At 35.9% G+C, this 17,757-nt stretch overlaps 1 protein-coding gene across 6 annotated transcripts in view; it reads left to right on the top strand.

The window, feature by feature from the left end:
• CADPS2 (calcium dependent secretion activator 2) overlaps positions 1 to 17,757 on the top strand; it is a 274,255-nt gene that overhangs the window by 227,297 nt on the left and 29,201 nt on the right. For 3 of the 6 annotated variants that reach the window (XM_056481831.1, XM_056481829.1, XM_056481827.1), the window contains 6 exons: positions 6,598 to 6,753; positions 8,845 to 8,992; positions 10,000 to 10,014; positions 12,530 to 12,604; positions 15,855 to 15,938; positions 16,053 to 16,085. In XM_056481831.1, coding sequence (XP_056337806.1) covers positions 6,598 to 6,753; positions 8,845 to 8,992; positions 10,000 to 10,014; positions 12,530 to 12,604; positions 15,855 to 15,938; positions 16,053 to 16,085 — 511 coding nt within the window. The remainder of the gene's footprint in view (positions 1 to 6,597; positions 6,754 to 8,844; positions 8,993 to 9,999; positions 10,015 to 12,529; positions 12,605 to 15,854; positions 15,939 to 16,052; positions 16,086 to 17,757) is intronic. The other 3 variants (XM_056481832.1, XM_056481828.1, XM_056481830.1) reach the window with 1 other exon arrangement.

Here is a 17,757-nt window from a genome sequence, read left to right as displayed (position 1 = left end):
TGGCCCAGTGACCTGTCCAGATGAATTTTTAAAATGTGCAGTGTTGGGGAATCCACCATTTCCTCTGGGGGAGATTAGTCCAATGGCTCATAGTCTTCAGTGTGAAAAATTTCCTCTACTTTCTAATCAGAAAAGTAACTTGAACCCATTATTGTCTTTTTCATGTGACTCCTTGTAAAAAGGGAGTATTATGATTGTTGTTCTGCTGTTAATTCCCCTAAAATGTGACAGAGTTCCTCTTAATCCTTGGCTTTGGTACCTTTTGTGTTTGCTATAGTAATGCTAGGTCTCTCCTGATGTGCTTATGCAAGTCATTTCAGCTTTGAATACAAACTAATTGGCCTTCTGGAACTCAAATTCCTTTCTGTTATCCCCAGGTTTTCAAAGGTCACTTTTTTCTTAAAGAATACCTTTGGGAGTTAAGAGTTGTTAATCTTGGATGTGCTCTTGTAGTCTGCTTTCTAGCAGCCACATCCAATAAAAATAAATTGTATTGATGAAATTTCATGTATTTTGAATACTGAATTTGTAATTAATACAGATTCTGCTGGAGGATTATAGTGGTTGATCTTTCCTATATGAAGGGTTTGGTGCAGCAATATGTTTGTTAGACTCTATTGTCAAAACACTTCAAGCATAGTGAAATTCAGCAATGGGCTCATCCCTCTAGCACATGTTCTTGTATTTAGTTTCATGCTATATATGAAACAGTATGCATAGCATCCTAAACCAGCCAGTGAGCATTTCATAGCATTTGGTGAGCAGTGAGGTTGACATGCAGTAAACACTCACCATAAGTAGCTGTCATTCTGCTACTTTTCCAGAGAAGTGGGGGTGAGCAGTGTCTCTTACTTGAGTTGTGACCTTTGTAAGGCCATCACTGCTTTCAGCCACCCCACACACCATTCAGGAAGGGATCTGCCATGGTGCTGGCTCTGTTGGAGGCACCTCTTCATGTTCTTTCCCAAAAACATTGAGCTTTGAGGTCATATTTATAAAATGTGTATGAGTTGACAGTCTCAATTGCAGGCAGCGTTACGTTACCTTTGTAATACTCTGGTATTCAGGCAGTATTTTAAGAATCAGCCTATCTGCATTCTACTGAAGAGCCAAGTAAATTCTCAGAATATTCATGTATTTGGGTAAAAAAAAAAAAGAAAAATCACTGCAAGTCATGTATTCCTCCTCCCATGCTAAGGAGTTTCCTTTTTCCTCCTGGTGGCTCAGTTTCTGGCAGAGGAAGTGGTTCACTTTGACTGTTATGTAGTCAAAAGAAAGGAGGAGGGTTTTATTTTCTCCCTCTTCTCCCATCCCATCTTTTTCAGGGAGAGCACACTTACTATTAAAGTTCTTCAACAAGGAGTAACTCAATACCTTTGCTCCAATACCTGCTAAGCAAAAGCCAGATCTTCCTGACAGTTTTCCCTTTCAATGTGATGAACACCCCAGCTTAGATGGACTAGAGGAGTACAGTGAATTATACATATAGTCAGCAGAGTCATCTGATTCAGGAGCACAAATAAACTCCTCCTCTCCACTGCTTTCCCCACGTCTTTCTTTCCCAGTGTACTTCCTCCTCCTGGTCACAAAACTGATGATTTGGCAAGAAGATGACTATGTATATCACAGAGTTCTGCTGGACTTTCCTCTTTCTCTTTGAAAGTGATGATTTTGGCCAATTATCCATTATCAATTTGAATTATAGAATGAAGAATCTAGAGTCAAAAAGAATGAGAATGAGTAGTTTCTGAGCCAACTGTGTTAAAGATTTGCTGAAGTCCTGAGTCTCTTTTATCTGTATTAGAAAGAGATATATTATTCTCCAAACTTTACTAATGTTTGTGTCCATGGTCTCAAGCTCATGTTTAAGTATGTTCATATTCAATAGAGGTATTTTGTGCATATCTAAGAATCTTGCTGAAGAGAAAGAAGTGAAAATATATTCACAGTTAAGCATACATTTGTGTGCTTTATTGATGAAAATATATTTTCCCGATTTTCACTTTGAAGTTGCTACAATTCACTTGAACATTACTAGCAAAGATTGTTTATATTTTTAAATTAATTGTTTCTCTTTTTGTCCTTGATCATTTGTTTTGGAGCAATAAATATATGCTGCTTATAACCACATTTAGAAAGATCATTACCTTTTTTCCACTTCTTTTTGGGCATTGGAAAATGAGTTGTGAAAGGGGGAAATTGTTATGAGGATTAGTCTGTTTTTCTTGATTGGTCTCTGGAGAAGATAACTCAGAGGACACATTGGCTAGACATGTAGAGCACTGTGAATTGCACTTCCATTTGGCTGAAGATAATTTTAAAGAGCAAAAATTTTTAAATATTCTTTAAAAGCTTTCAATCAGCTCCATTGAGGATTTTTTCCTTCCTTATTCATTAATTCAAATATACTATTTTGAATTGCTTTTCATATTTTAAATATAATTTTTTTTGCATCTTCTGTACCTGGCTTTTAAGTTCGATAAGTGGGTGATTTTAATTGTTCATTGTTGCTATCTGCCATCAGCTTCAGGAAATTTCAAGGCTGAGGCAACCTGGAATAAGGTATATGCTTATAGGAGAATAGTCCAGTCTTGTCTTCCACCAGAAGAAGCAAAATCAAAGGAAATGTGTCATCTGTATTCTTCCTGCTGTGGCTCAGCTATGATGAGCGACAAGAGAGACAGGACTGGAGCAGTCACAGTGTTCCAATAGTGATATGGAGGGAGTTGGCCTGAGTATGTCTGAGCTCCTGTGCTGGACCTCTCTGTGTGTTTGTGAGTGCTGAATGAGTCAGGAGACCACCTGACATCTCTGTTCTGGGGGGTTGCATCTGCAGTGCCACATACATTACTGTCCTAGAGCTTACCTCCTGTAATTTCTAAGGGTGGGTATTTGCACAGTGACATTTGGCTGATCTGCTTTCTGTGGAATTGCTAGGTCCTACTGAGCACTCTGGAAAACAAATTTATATTGTGGAACAGATTGCTTTCCTTCCAAAAACACTAATATGAAGTAAGAAAGAATACTCAAGGACCTTGTTTGGGTGCTTGATCCTTAGGTTGCCTCATTCTTGAACTAAGAGCATGGGGTAGTTCTGTCCCCAGTGTCTTTGAGGGACTTTACAGTAACTGATGCTTGCAGAAGTTCTGCTCCATCCTTCTGCCTTATCTGCTGGTGAAAAGTAGAGAGATAGGACTGAGTGGAACTGACACTGAAATTATTGAAACTGTTCTGTTGAAGAAATTCTCAATTGACTTTCAAGCCCTGAACAATTATTTTGAGGCAGCATACAGAATGAAAAGCTGGAATTCATGAGGGATGTAGTGCTCGTGCCATGTTTTGTAAGTGGTCCTCACAAAACACTAGTGGGTAGTATCTCACTTTCATTAAAAAAAAAAATGCAGTAATTTGTAAAATGACCATCCAGGTCCTTGGTGGATTATAGAAGAATTGAAACAAGCTGCTTTTGAATCTTTTGGTTGATTGATAATATTCTTAGATATTTAATACTTATATTTTCATATCCTAAGCCACACTATGGAGTTTCATATGTAGGCAAGATATTATTCATTCTACATCTACTCTGGAGTCATGTGTGGGAATATCTTGCAGCCAGTGTACTTTATTAGTGGACTGTTTGACTAATTGCTGCTGCTTAGGTACCTGGCAAGCCCAGTGGGAAGCTGCCTCTTTCAGCTGTCAGTGGATAACAGAATTAAGGCTGCATGCCTAGGAGGCTGCATGCAGCTCCTAGATTTGATATGATGAAGGTTCTTGGAGAAACATTGTCTTGGATCTCTTTTTTTTTGCTGTGTACAGTATGATGCAAGGCATAAAGCCATAAAATAATTTAAAAGGAACCTTTGGAGATACCTAGTCCACTCTCCCAGTCAAAGTGTGACCAAATGCAAAGTTAAATTCCCATTATAATAAATGGGAATATAACAGGATGTGCATAATATTTGCACCTTTTAATCCCTGATTATCTTCTCTTACTGCAATGGCCTGATTATAAGAATGGACAGCTGGACAGTGCCTGAAGTTTTGGGCAGCAAAGCAGTAGAGTTTGTGCTTGATTTTAAAACTATGGGTAACTATTATAGTTTTTAAAGAAAGAATATAAGTTTGGTTTCCTGGTAGAGCAATATTATTCCCTTCTTTAGACTGAAGTAGCATTACCTTGCACATTCAAATAAACACTTTTCATAACCAGGAATGCAGGAATTACTCCTGTGCCAGGAAGACATAAAATCTGAGTTTAGCTCTTTTTTGCAGCATTTAGCAAAAAAATTAGATATGTGTTTGGATGTGTGAATCAGGAACAAACAATTTCTGTTGTTTCACTTTATTTTCTCTCCTCATCTTATTAGTATAATATGTTAGTCAAATTCAAATGTCATTGGACAATGCTGAATAAAAAATTGAAGGGTGAAAGCTCAAAATTATATAAAAAGAGAGCAAATTAATTAGCATTTCTCACAGAATGAATTCTTCCATGAACCTGTGACTGTTATTACATTTATTATAATTGTGAAATTTTATTTGGGAGTCTAATTAAACAAAATTAAGTGTCTCTTACAGTGTAGTAGTAAACATAGTAGTAAAAGTGTGTAAGAATGCATTTATGTTATTATGAAATCATTAGTCCTCCTGAGTCCTAAAGAATTTCCTTTGGACGTTCATCAGGCAAAAAAGAAACAACTATGGGAGAATAATAAATAGTTAAATTTTATGATCTGATTATGGAAATTATTAGTTTTTTTTCTGGAGAAAATTTGGTTTGTTTTCTAGAAAAGATGTGTTTTATCAACAGTTATATAAATACTGAGATGTCCCATCTCTGTCTCCATATGATTTGTCTTATTCTTTTGCCCCAATCATCTCAAAACTTGATTTAGTCACTTTTGAATCAGATAAGGTCTAAACAAAGCATCAACAGCTTCACTCACTGCCAGTGTGCATGGTAGATGCAATGATATCTTCAATATTTGCCTGTCATATAACTTTTAAAACAGGATTATAAATTTTCCAGAAGCTTTGGTTGTTTTCTCTTTCTGTTCCTTAATTAAACTTGGAGTCAAAGTGGTCCCTCAACAGGTAGAACCCCAGTGCAAGCTGCAGCCCCAGCAGTCCCATGGGCCTTTTCCCTGTTCCTGCTGTTTTCTTTCAGGACCACAACACAATACAAAATTAACAGTTACTGTGTAACAGAAGTGGGGAAAAGATGCATAATATGGAAAAAGTGTGTGGGAACTGTGGGGCACCCTGCTGTGCACCACGGAGATAGCAAAAGCTGCACATTAATCCGAGCTGGTGGCTCGGAGGCAGCGTTTCCTTAGGCAGGAGCTTTCCCTGTCCCAGCTTGTCCCCTCAAGGGACAGGTGGTGTGTCTGGGAGGTGATGGGTGCAGGGGAGGCTGAAGCAGTGCTCCTGCTGCATCCCTGCTGCTGCTGCAGAGCCCTGAGCACGAGCTGAGCTTTAATCCACCTGGCTGCCTGGCTAACCCAGCGTGACCCTCTGCTGGTGCTGCTGTCTGAGGGCTGCTCACATACTACACGTCCTTTCTGCTGGTTCATTTGGTTCTGAATCTGACCCTGCTCTGTCCTGAGCACAGCCAGTGCTCACTGATTCCCTCCATGAGAGCTGGAGTCACTTGACACTTTGATAATTCTGTTCTTCAGTCATAAGGCAGAAGAAACCAAATGATAGCAGTGATATATTTAAACTGTTTGGATCTGAGTTGGGACTGTCAGGCTGAGTTTTAGTTGCTTGTGTCACTCACATCCTGGAATTCAACGTTGCATAGTATGCACTAATCCTGAATGGTAACTCAGGCACTGCAGTAAAACACATCATTAAAATTTAATTAATCCGTATTTACAGTGGTAGTGTAAATGAACTTATTGCCTAGTTTAGCTTTAATTTGTTGCATTTTACCACAAGCAATTGTATTTAAATTTAGCAGTCAAATCTGTGTGAAAGAACTCGAAAACATTGTGGACAATATGAGATGGCATAGAGCCATATTAATCCACTGGTTTTGTTGTACACAAATTTCTTTAAGTAGTTTCTCTTCCCCTTTTTTTTCCACCCAGATCTGATGCTATTCCCTCCTTTAGAATTCATGAGCATTTATCTAGGGTCTATTTGTCTGGTTATCTCTTTTACAATATTACTACTAGCATCTTCATTTCTTTGGTAGACTTATCTACCAGAGTTATGAAGGCACTTCACTATATTGAAAATATCCATACTATTTCTGTACCCTATATTTTTCCTATCTTGATAGGAAACTTGAGCCATTTCATTTTCCATGCTTCCCAACATCCCATCTACCTCCCTATCCTGCCATATTTCTCAGCTAACAAATAAGAAATCATTCACTTTTTTCACCCTAAGGGGATATATTTTAAGTTTCCCAGTACCTTTTTCACATTTTTTAAATAAGAGCAACTGTACTAAAAGACACAGGAAAATGAAGGAGGAAGGTGGTGTGATGAGGAAATCTTATTACCTTAATTATGTGGCAACTGAGATAGACATCCATACATTTATCTCCTGTTTTCTGGGGGCTTTGTTTTGTTTTGTTTCTTATAGCAATGGATCAGCGACATCAGAAGACCTTTTCTGGAAGCTGGATGCTCTGCAGATGTTTGTTTTTGATCTTCACTGGCCAGAACCAGAATTTGCCCACCATTTAGAGCAGAGACTTAAACTCATGGCCACTGACATGATAGAAGCCTGCGTTAAGAGGTACAGCTCCAGTGATCACATAAAAACTGGGAGAGATTTGAAAATTAACACAGGAGGGGTCATGCTGGCTTCAGTTATATCTGTACCAGAATCCTCTCATGGAAATCAGGGCAATTCTGAAGAGATCATGACTTGTGTTTATTTCCAGCATCTGGCAATCAGCAATTTGGCAACATCTAGGAAATACCAAGGAGAATTTCTCTATCTGTTGTGAATAGACCCTTGGAAGTGAATCAATCAAGTTTTTTCTATTCCATTTTAGTGGCAAATATTAACAGAAATCAGAATTCTGCTAGAAGAAATCTTTCTCTTTTTGCACATTTCCCTCCCCCTTTACTACATTATTCTTCATGTTCAGTTAATAGTATTACTTAATTTGTCAATTTTAGAGTGCTGTATCTTAGAAATATAGTACAAACTATAGAGCATAAGATATTTCTGCATTCATACAACAAACAAAAGAAGGCTGTCTGATAGTCATCCAACTGAAACTAAGTTTTATAATGCTAAACTTCTGAAAATTACAGAAAATAATAGTGCTTTTTCCTTGAGCTGTATCTTAGCATTATTAGTATATTCTTTTAAATTAATTATAGGCAATCTGATGCCATAGCTTTCAATAAATATCACTAAGTTTAGAAGAAATGTTGGTATGTCTAGAAAATTTACAGAGATCTACAATTGGGTGCTTCAGAAAGCTTAATCTAGACATGTAAAAATACAGGGGTTTTTTATAGTAATAGAATGAGGGAAAATAAATTTTGTAGATAATTTGTGCTAATCATAAAATGTACAATATTGATAAGAATGACTAAACAAGCAGAGAATCTTTACAGATGACATGGTATTGCATTATTTTCTCTAAACACAGTAGGAAATGTAGAATCTCAGGCTGAGATATGAACCTGTTGCTAGAGCTAGGATGATGAAATCATGATTAAAAATACAGAAACATTTAGAAGAACTTCTATTTGATTATGAAAGGGGAATGATACAGAGAATGGAATAAAAGTTAAAACTCTAACAGAAAAGTAGGAAACATTAAAATTAAAGCAATCCATCTGTTCTAACATGGCATGGAAGCTCAGTCAGTTACAGTTATCTAAGAAATCTTAGAAATATGATGAAATCTCAAAGGACTGGAAGGCTATTAGTATAATCTTAGTCTTAAAAAACATAAAAAGAGTAGCAAAGAGATTCAGTGCTACTACTATATGGACTATATAGATTTTGAGCTGGAAAAAGAAAAAAAAACAGGACTAAAAATATATTAATATTTTAGTCTTAATGAATAACATACCAATCTTAATACACTAATTATGTTTTGGTGTGCTCAAAGATACTGTATGTCAGGTAATAAAGATTAGAGATTAGCAACTCAGAAAAAAATGATGGAATTTTTCTATTATAACCATTATTGTGATAGCAATATGATCTTAAGTATTTTTAAAATGGAAATAGGGTTCTTCTGTTCACATCTAAAAACAATGTGTGAATTTCTGGTAGCCACATTTAAAAATAAGGGTGGAAATAAAGCATTTAATCTTTAGGCATGTTGAACTGTTGTTTATTTCAGTGACATTGCTCCTTATTTACACTGATGTGAGAAGAAGATAAGGGGGTTATATTATGTATCTCATTATATATCTTAATTTTTTATATAAATACTAATATTTTCTTAATATTAAACTAATTTTCTTTATTAAAATTCTATTTCTGTTAAAGCCAGAAGAGGATTTTTTCATTTTATTTCTTAGAAGCAAGCATTTTTACAATAAACTGCATTTTAGAATAGAAAAGCTGAAAAATAAGGGATATTTTCATTGCTTTAAATTAAACACAAGGAAACATATTGTTATGTAGAAAGCAAGAAGATACTGAATTCACTGAAGAAGTGAGAACCTTGAGATTACCATAAGTGCAATTGTTTATTGAAAGGTTGATATTCTGAATTTACAGAACTTTAATTCTAAAATGTTCTCATTCATATGTATATTAAGCCAAAATATTCAGTAGGATTTATACATGTTTACTGTGTCTGTTCAGAATTATCAGAGATACTCATATTACAAATTGTGTTTTAATCAACAGAACAAGAATTGCATTTGAACTGAAGCTGCAGAAGACAAACAAATCAACAGACTTGCGTATCCCTCCTTGTCTGTGTACCATGTTTAATGTCTTAGTTGATGCCAAGAAACAGACAGCTAAACTCTGCATACTGGATGGGGGGCAAGAGGTAAGTGGAATTTTGTGTGTTTAATTCCCATATTTGTTTGATCTGAAACATCTCATGCTGCAGACTGTCCTTAGATTACTGTCAAACTGAGATGCATCACTCTGTTGGTGCAGAAGTGTGCATCAGCTGATTCCTGGAAGCATCATGCAAGACACAGCCCCTCATCTTCCACCAGGGCACACAGAGTGCTTCTGTAATTTGTTTGCTTTGACCTGTGAGTCTGTTGAACATTCAGAGGATTTCTTGACTCACAGCCCCTCCAGGAACTTCTCTCAGGTTGCAACAGAAAAAGAGCCCACTTCAGGACTCCATTGTAATTGTAAAATAGAGCCAAAATATTATCCTTTGCAGAGAGGTTTTAATTTAGGAAGGTTTGATTTTAAATGGATTACAGATCCAGCACTCATGCCTAGGAATATGCTGAAAATAGAGGAAAGAAATAATCAGGTAATTTAATGGATTTTTTAATTTGGTCTCCAAGGACAGGGACTGTTTTGGCAGTAGTGTGCTGCCAGGACTGTAGATACTCCACAGTGGAGCACTGATGTGCTTTTGAAGGATATGTAAACTTCACTGACTTCCATCCCTCCCGTGTTGTCACTCTCAGCAGGAATTATGTGTGAAATGAAAAGGGTATGCTGTGTAGATTGGTGAGACCACCAGCAAAAAATTAAAACTGTTCTTTCTGTGCTAATGTAATTTGGTTTGTAATTTGTTTGATTTGGTTTTGCAGCGACAGTAAAAACATTTTTCAGAATTTGGCAACAAAAAATGTATGTCTGCTTTAGGCACCTTCACAGTTACACTATTTGGACATATTTTTTTTAGTTGTTTTTTCGCATTTCTGTGCTGTCTTCTTCATTTCATTGACCAATCTTTTCAAGTGATCATAATCAATGTAATTGTCTTTTTTTTTTTTTTTTCCTACTTCAATGAGACACTCATCATTTTCCTTTTATACCCTGTCATTTTTATTTTTCCTTTTGGTTTTCCGTGACATGAACCAGTTTGCTAGTCAATGGGTAAGTGTCTTTTCATTGTTTTTTAATTTACATTTTTTCATTTAATATTAATAGCCACTTTTTATTTTAAATGGTAATACTGCTTTTCATGTTGATTTGTTAGCCAGGCCCTCAGAATTCCTTCACAGTCTGACTGGTATCAGCTTCTCAGTTCTGTCCTTGTTCATCCTCCTGGGCAATTCCAGATGAAGTCTTCACTTTTGTCCTTTTCAGACTCAGTGTCCTGTCTTACCAGGTCACAAAGTTTTGATTCTTTCCCCTCTCAGTGAGGCCCATCAGAAGTAAACCCCAGCTAGCAGGTGTCTGTGTGAGCTGATGCTGCCATTTCACCTTTCCTGTGTGTCCCTTCGTGTGTGACCTGCGGACACACACGTGCCCTTGCTGCTTGGGGACAGGGAATAGCAGAGCCTCTGGAATGACCTGCAGGCAGGTGGCACAGCCCCCTTCTCCAGCATGTGCCATTCCTCCTGCCTGCTCTGGACTGTGCCTCCTGCACTGTCAGGGGGCCAAACTTCACCCATCTTCTTAAAGCCCAGAGTCAAACCATCTTCCACAAGGATCTGAAGTTTTGTTTTGCACAGGGCGACTCTTTTAGTGGGAATTAGCACTGGAGATGAGGGGGTTAGAGTATTTATGATCTCATGATTTTCAAAATAAATCATGAAAAAAATTATTGTGATTTTAAAATTCACAGTTATTGTGATCTTTTAAAAAAATATTAATGTGATTTAAAAATTATTTCTAAAGAAATGTCATGGTTTTGGATCTTGTGCTTTTCGAAAAGCTGAATTTAGTTCTTTTTTGCCTTGTTCAGAAGTGAAGTTACTATTTATACTCCATTTCTGCAAAATTTTATTTGCTTTGTAGGGAGAAAAAAGAGAAAAAAGAAAAAAAGTATAGGAACTCATCTTACATACATAGATTCATCAATTTAATGTACTGTGGAAATAAAGTTGCAGGCACTTTCTGGGAGAGACAACTGATTTTTTATGGATCACAAGAGTATATATACACTTTTGACATTCATCAGTGGGAGAATAATTGTTTATGGTTTCCAGAGAGTAAGAAAGCATTGCCTTCTGAAGAGTGGCAAGCAACAGATGTCAGACACTGTTTTGTGACCAGACCCCTTAGCAGATCCAGACAATATTTTATTGGTCAAGACATTAATATGGTTAGAATATAATGTATATAAAAATATAGAAATTTCTTTGATGTATTTCTAATATGCTCTGTTCCAGTGTGACCACAGCTGTTTGTCTGAGTTGTGTGTTTACATTTTTGAAGTGTTTTAAACTTTAAAAGGCAGTAAAAGCATAAATCAATGTTTGGTGTATTAACCTGTACTAACCTGTAGCAGACACATATATGTGGGCAAACACATCTCACAGTTTTATTCTCTCTTATTTAAACTCAAGTTCAATATCTGTGCTTTTTAGAAGAACATTCCTAAAAATATTCAGCAGATCGGAATTAATGTTTTGGTTTGAATGGCAGCTCTGAAATGGATGAAAAATAGCCTTTAAAAACTTAGAACTCTGAAAACTATTCTGCTGGCAGCTGCTAAATTAGGCTAATGTTTACACTGACCTCAATACTTTTACTCCAAGCATTATGCTGTTAGCTGTTCCAAGTAGCCTTGAACTAGGAAGATAGGGTTAGTCTTTACAAGTCACATTTTCTGTGAAGTGGCTATTGGGGACAATCTTTGCTGGCAGATAAATGTTTCTAAAGGAAGAATTACTGTTTAAATTGATGTGCCTCCTTGACAGAATGGGATCCCTAGTTCCTGTTAATTTCAGAAGGATTATCTAAAAAGTCTTTCGGATTTCTTTAAAAGCATTTACTTAAAGGCACCTTCTTTATGAAAAAGCACAAGAAAAAGTCTATGGAGAATGAAGTCTGTTTTATTATGCCTTCTATGGCCTATTAATTTGTTACCATCTATTCTGCTTTGTTGATGAAATTTTAATTTTGCCCTTGCTTGAGCATATTGTAAGATTTGTATAAACTGAAGCTCACTGTGCTAACAGAAAGGCTCTTTCAGGATGAACAATTGGAGCTCATTTTATTTCTAGAGGACATTTAAAATAACTTATGAATGAGAGTTGTCAGACATGAAATGCTGTATTAATTAAATCTTATTCTAGTCTTTTTGCTTCTCCAGCTAAACCAACCCTTTAGAAAAAAATACATGGCCACCTTAATTATATAGGAGAAGACAAAAACTATCCTTCACATTCCTTTGCCTGAATAAGTATAAGAACTCAATTCATCTAAATAATAACCCCATTAGCTGCTTAACTCAACAGTGTACATGGGAAAATTTTCAACACAGAATGTAAGAACCTGTGATTGGGTGGATCATTTTCAAGCATTTGTTCTTCTGATGTTCAAAATGATAATTTTAAGTAAATCTGATCTGGCGGGGTTATTAGCTTTGCACCATTTATGACTTATGACAAAAGTCTGTGTTCATATGCATTCTAATGCTTTTTTATCTTTTGAATTACAGCAACAATACCATTCAAAAATAGATGATTTGATTGAAGAAACTGTTAAAGAAATTATTTCACTTCTTGTTTCAAAGGTAAAACTATTTGCATTTTAATTTATAATACAGCAGAAAATGTTTGAACTTTGGAGAGGTATTCAAATAACACACAGTTTTTCTTGACACGAAAATTGTGAGGGACAGCACGATTTGTAAATACTACTTGTGAAAATAATACTGATTTTACAAAATTAAATTTTATAACAATTAAGTAAACAATTTCTGTGCTGCCTGCTATTGGGATAAGTTTGTCTTTTGTGTTTCTGTTGTAGGTAGGAATTGCTAGAAGCTAGTAGAACTGGTAGGACTAAATTTTGTCAATATCATTTTATATAATTCTATGTGTTACTTTTTGTTGACTTTCTTACATGAGAACTTTCTTCCTATCACTTAGTGTTTAAATTTCATATTTAGATGTGGACAATATCCAGAATTTCAGTTCTTTGTAATGAGATTCTGGTCCACAAACCATTTAATTAAAAATATTTTGTAAGTTGTTGTTTCTTGAAATTGATTTTTTAGACTTTTATTCTTAGAAATAAAATGTGTTTTGGCATAATATAAGGGCTTGGAGAATAAGTGAAGAAAACTTAAACAATGTCTTGTCTTTCTTTCTGTAGCACCTCTATTCCAGTAAAAGCCTTATTATTTCTGGCAAATAATGACAGAAAAGAAAGATTTTATAAGGAGTTTTGTTATCTAAACATTGCAAGCTGCCCGGAAATACCTGATTTTCAAAGTAGGAAAAATAAGCAATATATTTATAATTTGTGAGTTAGTGACCAAAAGTAAGACTCTGGTCATATTTTCATCATGCTTTTATTTTTGCTTGTCACAGCTTGCTGGGGGGGATGGGAATCTGCTTTTTGGATTGACATCTATCAGTTAAAGAGGAGGGCTTTGTAGACTCATTTCAGAAGTTTAAAATAAATGTTTCCACTTATTGATAACTGTGTAGAAGCCACACATTTTTTGGTCTAAAGTGAAATTTTGATGTAAACATAATTACAAGCAATTCAACTCAACAGTTTCAAGTTTTGCATGTTGCCTATCATAGCTCCCAACTAATCTTCCAGTTTATGGTTTTAGTGTAATTGAAGAGGAAGAAAGGGGAAATTAATCAGAAAAAAAAAATGTGCTATTAAAGGTTAAACTTTTTGATTTAATTTTTTTAATATCTGAGATTGTAAAAAAGGAAGAATATAGTCATATTCCTTCTGGATGTATGTACAAGAAATTCTAGAGACAACTGCTGTCAATACAGAGGGATTTGTGTTATTAGTTGTCACAGTAATACCAGAGGCTGAAATCTCAAAACAGGAAGAAAATATTCTGTGTCATTGGCTGATCACTGGATGCTTAACCAGTGTCTCCTCACTTGAGATGTGAAATACCAGCGACATCCTGATTGCTTCTGTTTCAAGGCAAAAAGCTTCTGAGGTTACAAAGGAAGGCTGAGGTTTTACTCTTGGTTTTGGCCAGAAAAAAAATGCACATCAGTGTTCATGATAGCCATATGCATTCATCTTTTGCATCTAATATATTTTCATTATTTTCCAGCCTTTACCTCTTTATTGCCTCCTTTGTGTCTCAGTGGAATAAGTGTTTCAATCATTGTTTTTAGCTGCAAGTCACTTATGGAACTGAAAATAACTCTTTTCCTTCAGTGAGGTTTTACTTGTGAAGAACTCTATGGGGCAGTTTTTACACAAAACACATCAGTCTAAAGTGTTCAAGAAATCACAGGAATAGCACAAAACAGTGAAACAAAGCACAGTGTGTCTCAGGGTAACCAATTCATAGAATGTGAGGTATGTGCAGAAATGCTTTTAGAGTTTCACAAGTCCATACACTGACATCTTGGAAAACAAGTTTCCAGCTGCATAACTAAGCCTTTTGTTTAAACAGACATCCTTAACCCTGAAATGTTTTGCTCTCTGTTATTTTGTGTCCCACTTGTATTGGATTCATATGTTGGCACTGTGGACACCATGTTGTTTATGAAATCAGCCTTTGCCTGAGCCAATCTTTGCACAATAAAGTTGAACTTTTCTGCAGAAAATGAGTTAAAGTATGAACAGCAGCTTCTCACAGGAGTGCAACTGCAAAGCAGAAAGCTGGTATTTGGTCTATAAAGCAGGTAGAGAAACAACTGCCACTCTCTCCTGTGATGTGGATTTATTCTTTGATTGGCACCTATGTACCAGTGTCTTAATTAACACTGTAAATATGACAAGTTAGATTGATAAATGACAAATGTAGGTTTGCACTTGCTCCTGCTCCTTGAACTGCTAAGAGCAGGGCTTATTGTAAAGTGATGATCTCAATTCCTCTGGAGGTGACACTGTTGTGACACTGTTACAGGGCCCATTAACAGCATGCCAGATGGAATTTTGTTCTGTCCTCACACTCATAAAATGATACTCTTGGTTGTGGGAATGACTGTGTTGAGAGCAAGGGATGACTTTTAAAATAATCTTGATATAAACTGGAAAGCAATTTATATGTGTAAAATAAATGTGTATGAATACAATGGCTGACAGATACTTTATGTTATATACTGTGAATTACTTGAGCAGCAAAGCATCACAGAGGAATGTGAAAAGGCAATTTGTTTGCTTTAAGGCAAATTTGGGGGACTTTAAACATTAAAGTTGTAATTAATGCAATTAATAAGATTTTTTTTGGTCAGAACAAAATTTTGGCAAAAACACCTATTCATACCTCTTACTGAGGAGTCATGCTGCTCAGACAATAGCAGGGAGGAGAAATCACATCATATGTGAGACTGGGCATATATTTTCTTGTCTCCTTGGCCATGGAGTAGCAGCTCAACAACTCATGCTGCTGGCAGAAAACCAGTGTTATTGCACTTTCAGGTGAAATCAGAGCTCGTTTCCTATTTAATAGCAAAGATAAAAGAAACATGGTATCACAATCACCACCTTAAGCAATTGTGCTCTATCTTTGAAGCAGTGGTCCTGGAAAACAACATGTGATTTCTACCCAAAATACATGCTGGGTACACACACTGTGTATATTCATATATATTCACCCACATTCTAGAGCAACAATGTTGTGTTGGAAGCAGGGCTGCCTCCAGAGAAACCTTGGGTTGGGTTATCCTTGATTTCAGCACTTTGTGAGATGCAGAAAGTGATCAGGTTTGCAGTTCATGTTGCCCTGCTAATCAAGACAAATATGAGGAAGAAAAATTCATGCTCTCATTCCAAATATTTAATTTTCACACTGTGCATTTAGATTTTTCTCTGTGCTTTTCCACCAGGTTGTTTCAGTGTTAGAAGGTGTGCTGTCTAAATTGTCAAGATATGATGAAGGTACTTTCTTCTCATCATTAGTTTCATTCACTGTAAGTATTTGGATTCTCAAAGGTTCTGTTCTTCTTTCTGTGCATAGTTCTGAAATGGTGTGCAATTTGTAGTAATAAGTACTTACTGTGTGTTTTATGTTTAATTTTCTAAAGGTAAAAGCAGCTGCCAAATATGTTGATGTGCCGGTAAGTAGAACCCTTTCAGATTTATTTATTCCATTGTACACAATAATTCAGAAATTAGGGGGGGTTTTAGCTCACATTTTTTATTGTTGACATTTTGCTTTCCTACAGAGATTCATTACAGCTTTACATAGAGTGTTTAAACAGCCACTACAACCCTGAGAGGACGTTTCATTTCCCTTGTGCAATAAGTAACTCTCAAAGCAAACTGCAGAAAGGTTATTCTCAATGCACTTTTTCAGTTGTGGAAGAGTGAGGATTGTAACTTAGATACTCTTCTGTGGGGATAATTGTTCAAATGTGTAGTATACACAACAAGTAAAAGCATCATACTTGAATATCCATTATTTTGTGATGTCTAACTTCAGGACTCAGGTCTGCTTATTTAACCCCTTGATTGCTCAATCTCCATTTGATTTACCATTCATTGGTTGTGCAATGTTTGTGTGCTACAGGTAGAAAATAAAGGGGCAACTGTTGGAGCTCTTTTGTACATAAAGGCAAAATTCAGCTGTTAAATATTTTTATTAGAGTATGAGAGTAGAATATCTGTTATTTAAATAAGCAAAGTTATGTAATATTGTCATTTTCACTCTCAATATCCTTTGTTCTCTCATAAGTCTGCATTCTCATTCCTTTTTAATGCAGTTCTAAAAAAATCTTATTTTCCAAGGACAGCAAAATGAGACTACAATTATTGTAAAAGTGGTGATTATTATGTAAATGAAAAATATTAAATTAAATACAGCTGAATGCCAGATATGCTAAACTTTGTGGTGGCCAGCAAAACCTTCTGCATTTCTATCTTGAAAAATTCAAGCTTAAGTGATTTTTTTTTTTAAATCCAGTGTGTTAAATAAAAGGAAAAAACTCTGTTTCTGGAATTTTAATTTTACCATCTTTATGTTTGTTTCATCAATAAGATGAATTGTAACATTTCTGTTGTTTACAAATGATGTTTTCAGACTTTTTTCTTATTTTGTTGCCTTTTGAAATTTTTTTTAGGGTTTTTTTTTACCTTTGGAAATGCTCTTTTGTTTTATAAAAAAGAAAAAAGTAGGCTGTCTTTCATTCAAAGGAATGACCTCATATCAAATCCAGTTAATTTACCTTTTGTTAATATATTGTGCTGTGTAGCTGTGGCAAAAGGTCCTTGTTGAGGCACTTAAGACCCAAATACCTAAAGAAAAAGTTAGTGTATAAACTAGAAATTCATGAGCTTCTTTCAGGTAATATGGGAAACTCTCCAAATTACCTATCCATGAGCAGGAAACATCAAAGTCTCTTACCATTGGCCTGGATACATTGGTGTTGAAGTTCACAATAAAAATGAGACTGAAAAATACGTTTGCCATATGAAGGAATATTGTATATCAGGTCACACAGGGATGCACTCACTGTTCCAGAGAAACAGGGAGGCCAGCAGGAGATGGCTGCTGGAGCCCCCCTGCCCTTCTCACATTCCCTGAATGGTGGTGCTTGGCTTGGAGAAAGGACCAGATTACTGGCAGGCTATCAAGATCCTTGTTTTATTACAATGTCCTCACTCCCCACCTTTCTCACACACCTTTCTGAGCATTTAAACTGGACTGTAGTTCCACAGCTGTAAATTACAAATGTAAACTGTGCTTCAGCTGTGGATCTGACCAGGCAAAGGCTTTCCAAATTCTGGAGG

Source organism: Oenanthe melanoleuca, chromosome 1A, assembly GCF_029582105.1.
Source record: "Oenanthe melanoleuca isolate GR-GAL-2019-014 chromosome 1A, OMel1.0, whole genome shotgun sequence".
NCBI classification, from domain to species: domain Eukaryota; kingdom Metazoa; phylum Chordata; class Aves; order Passeriformes; family Muscicapidae; genus Oenanthe; species Oenanthe melanoleuca.
This window is presented reverse-complemented; position numbering and strand designations above follow the sequence as displayed.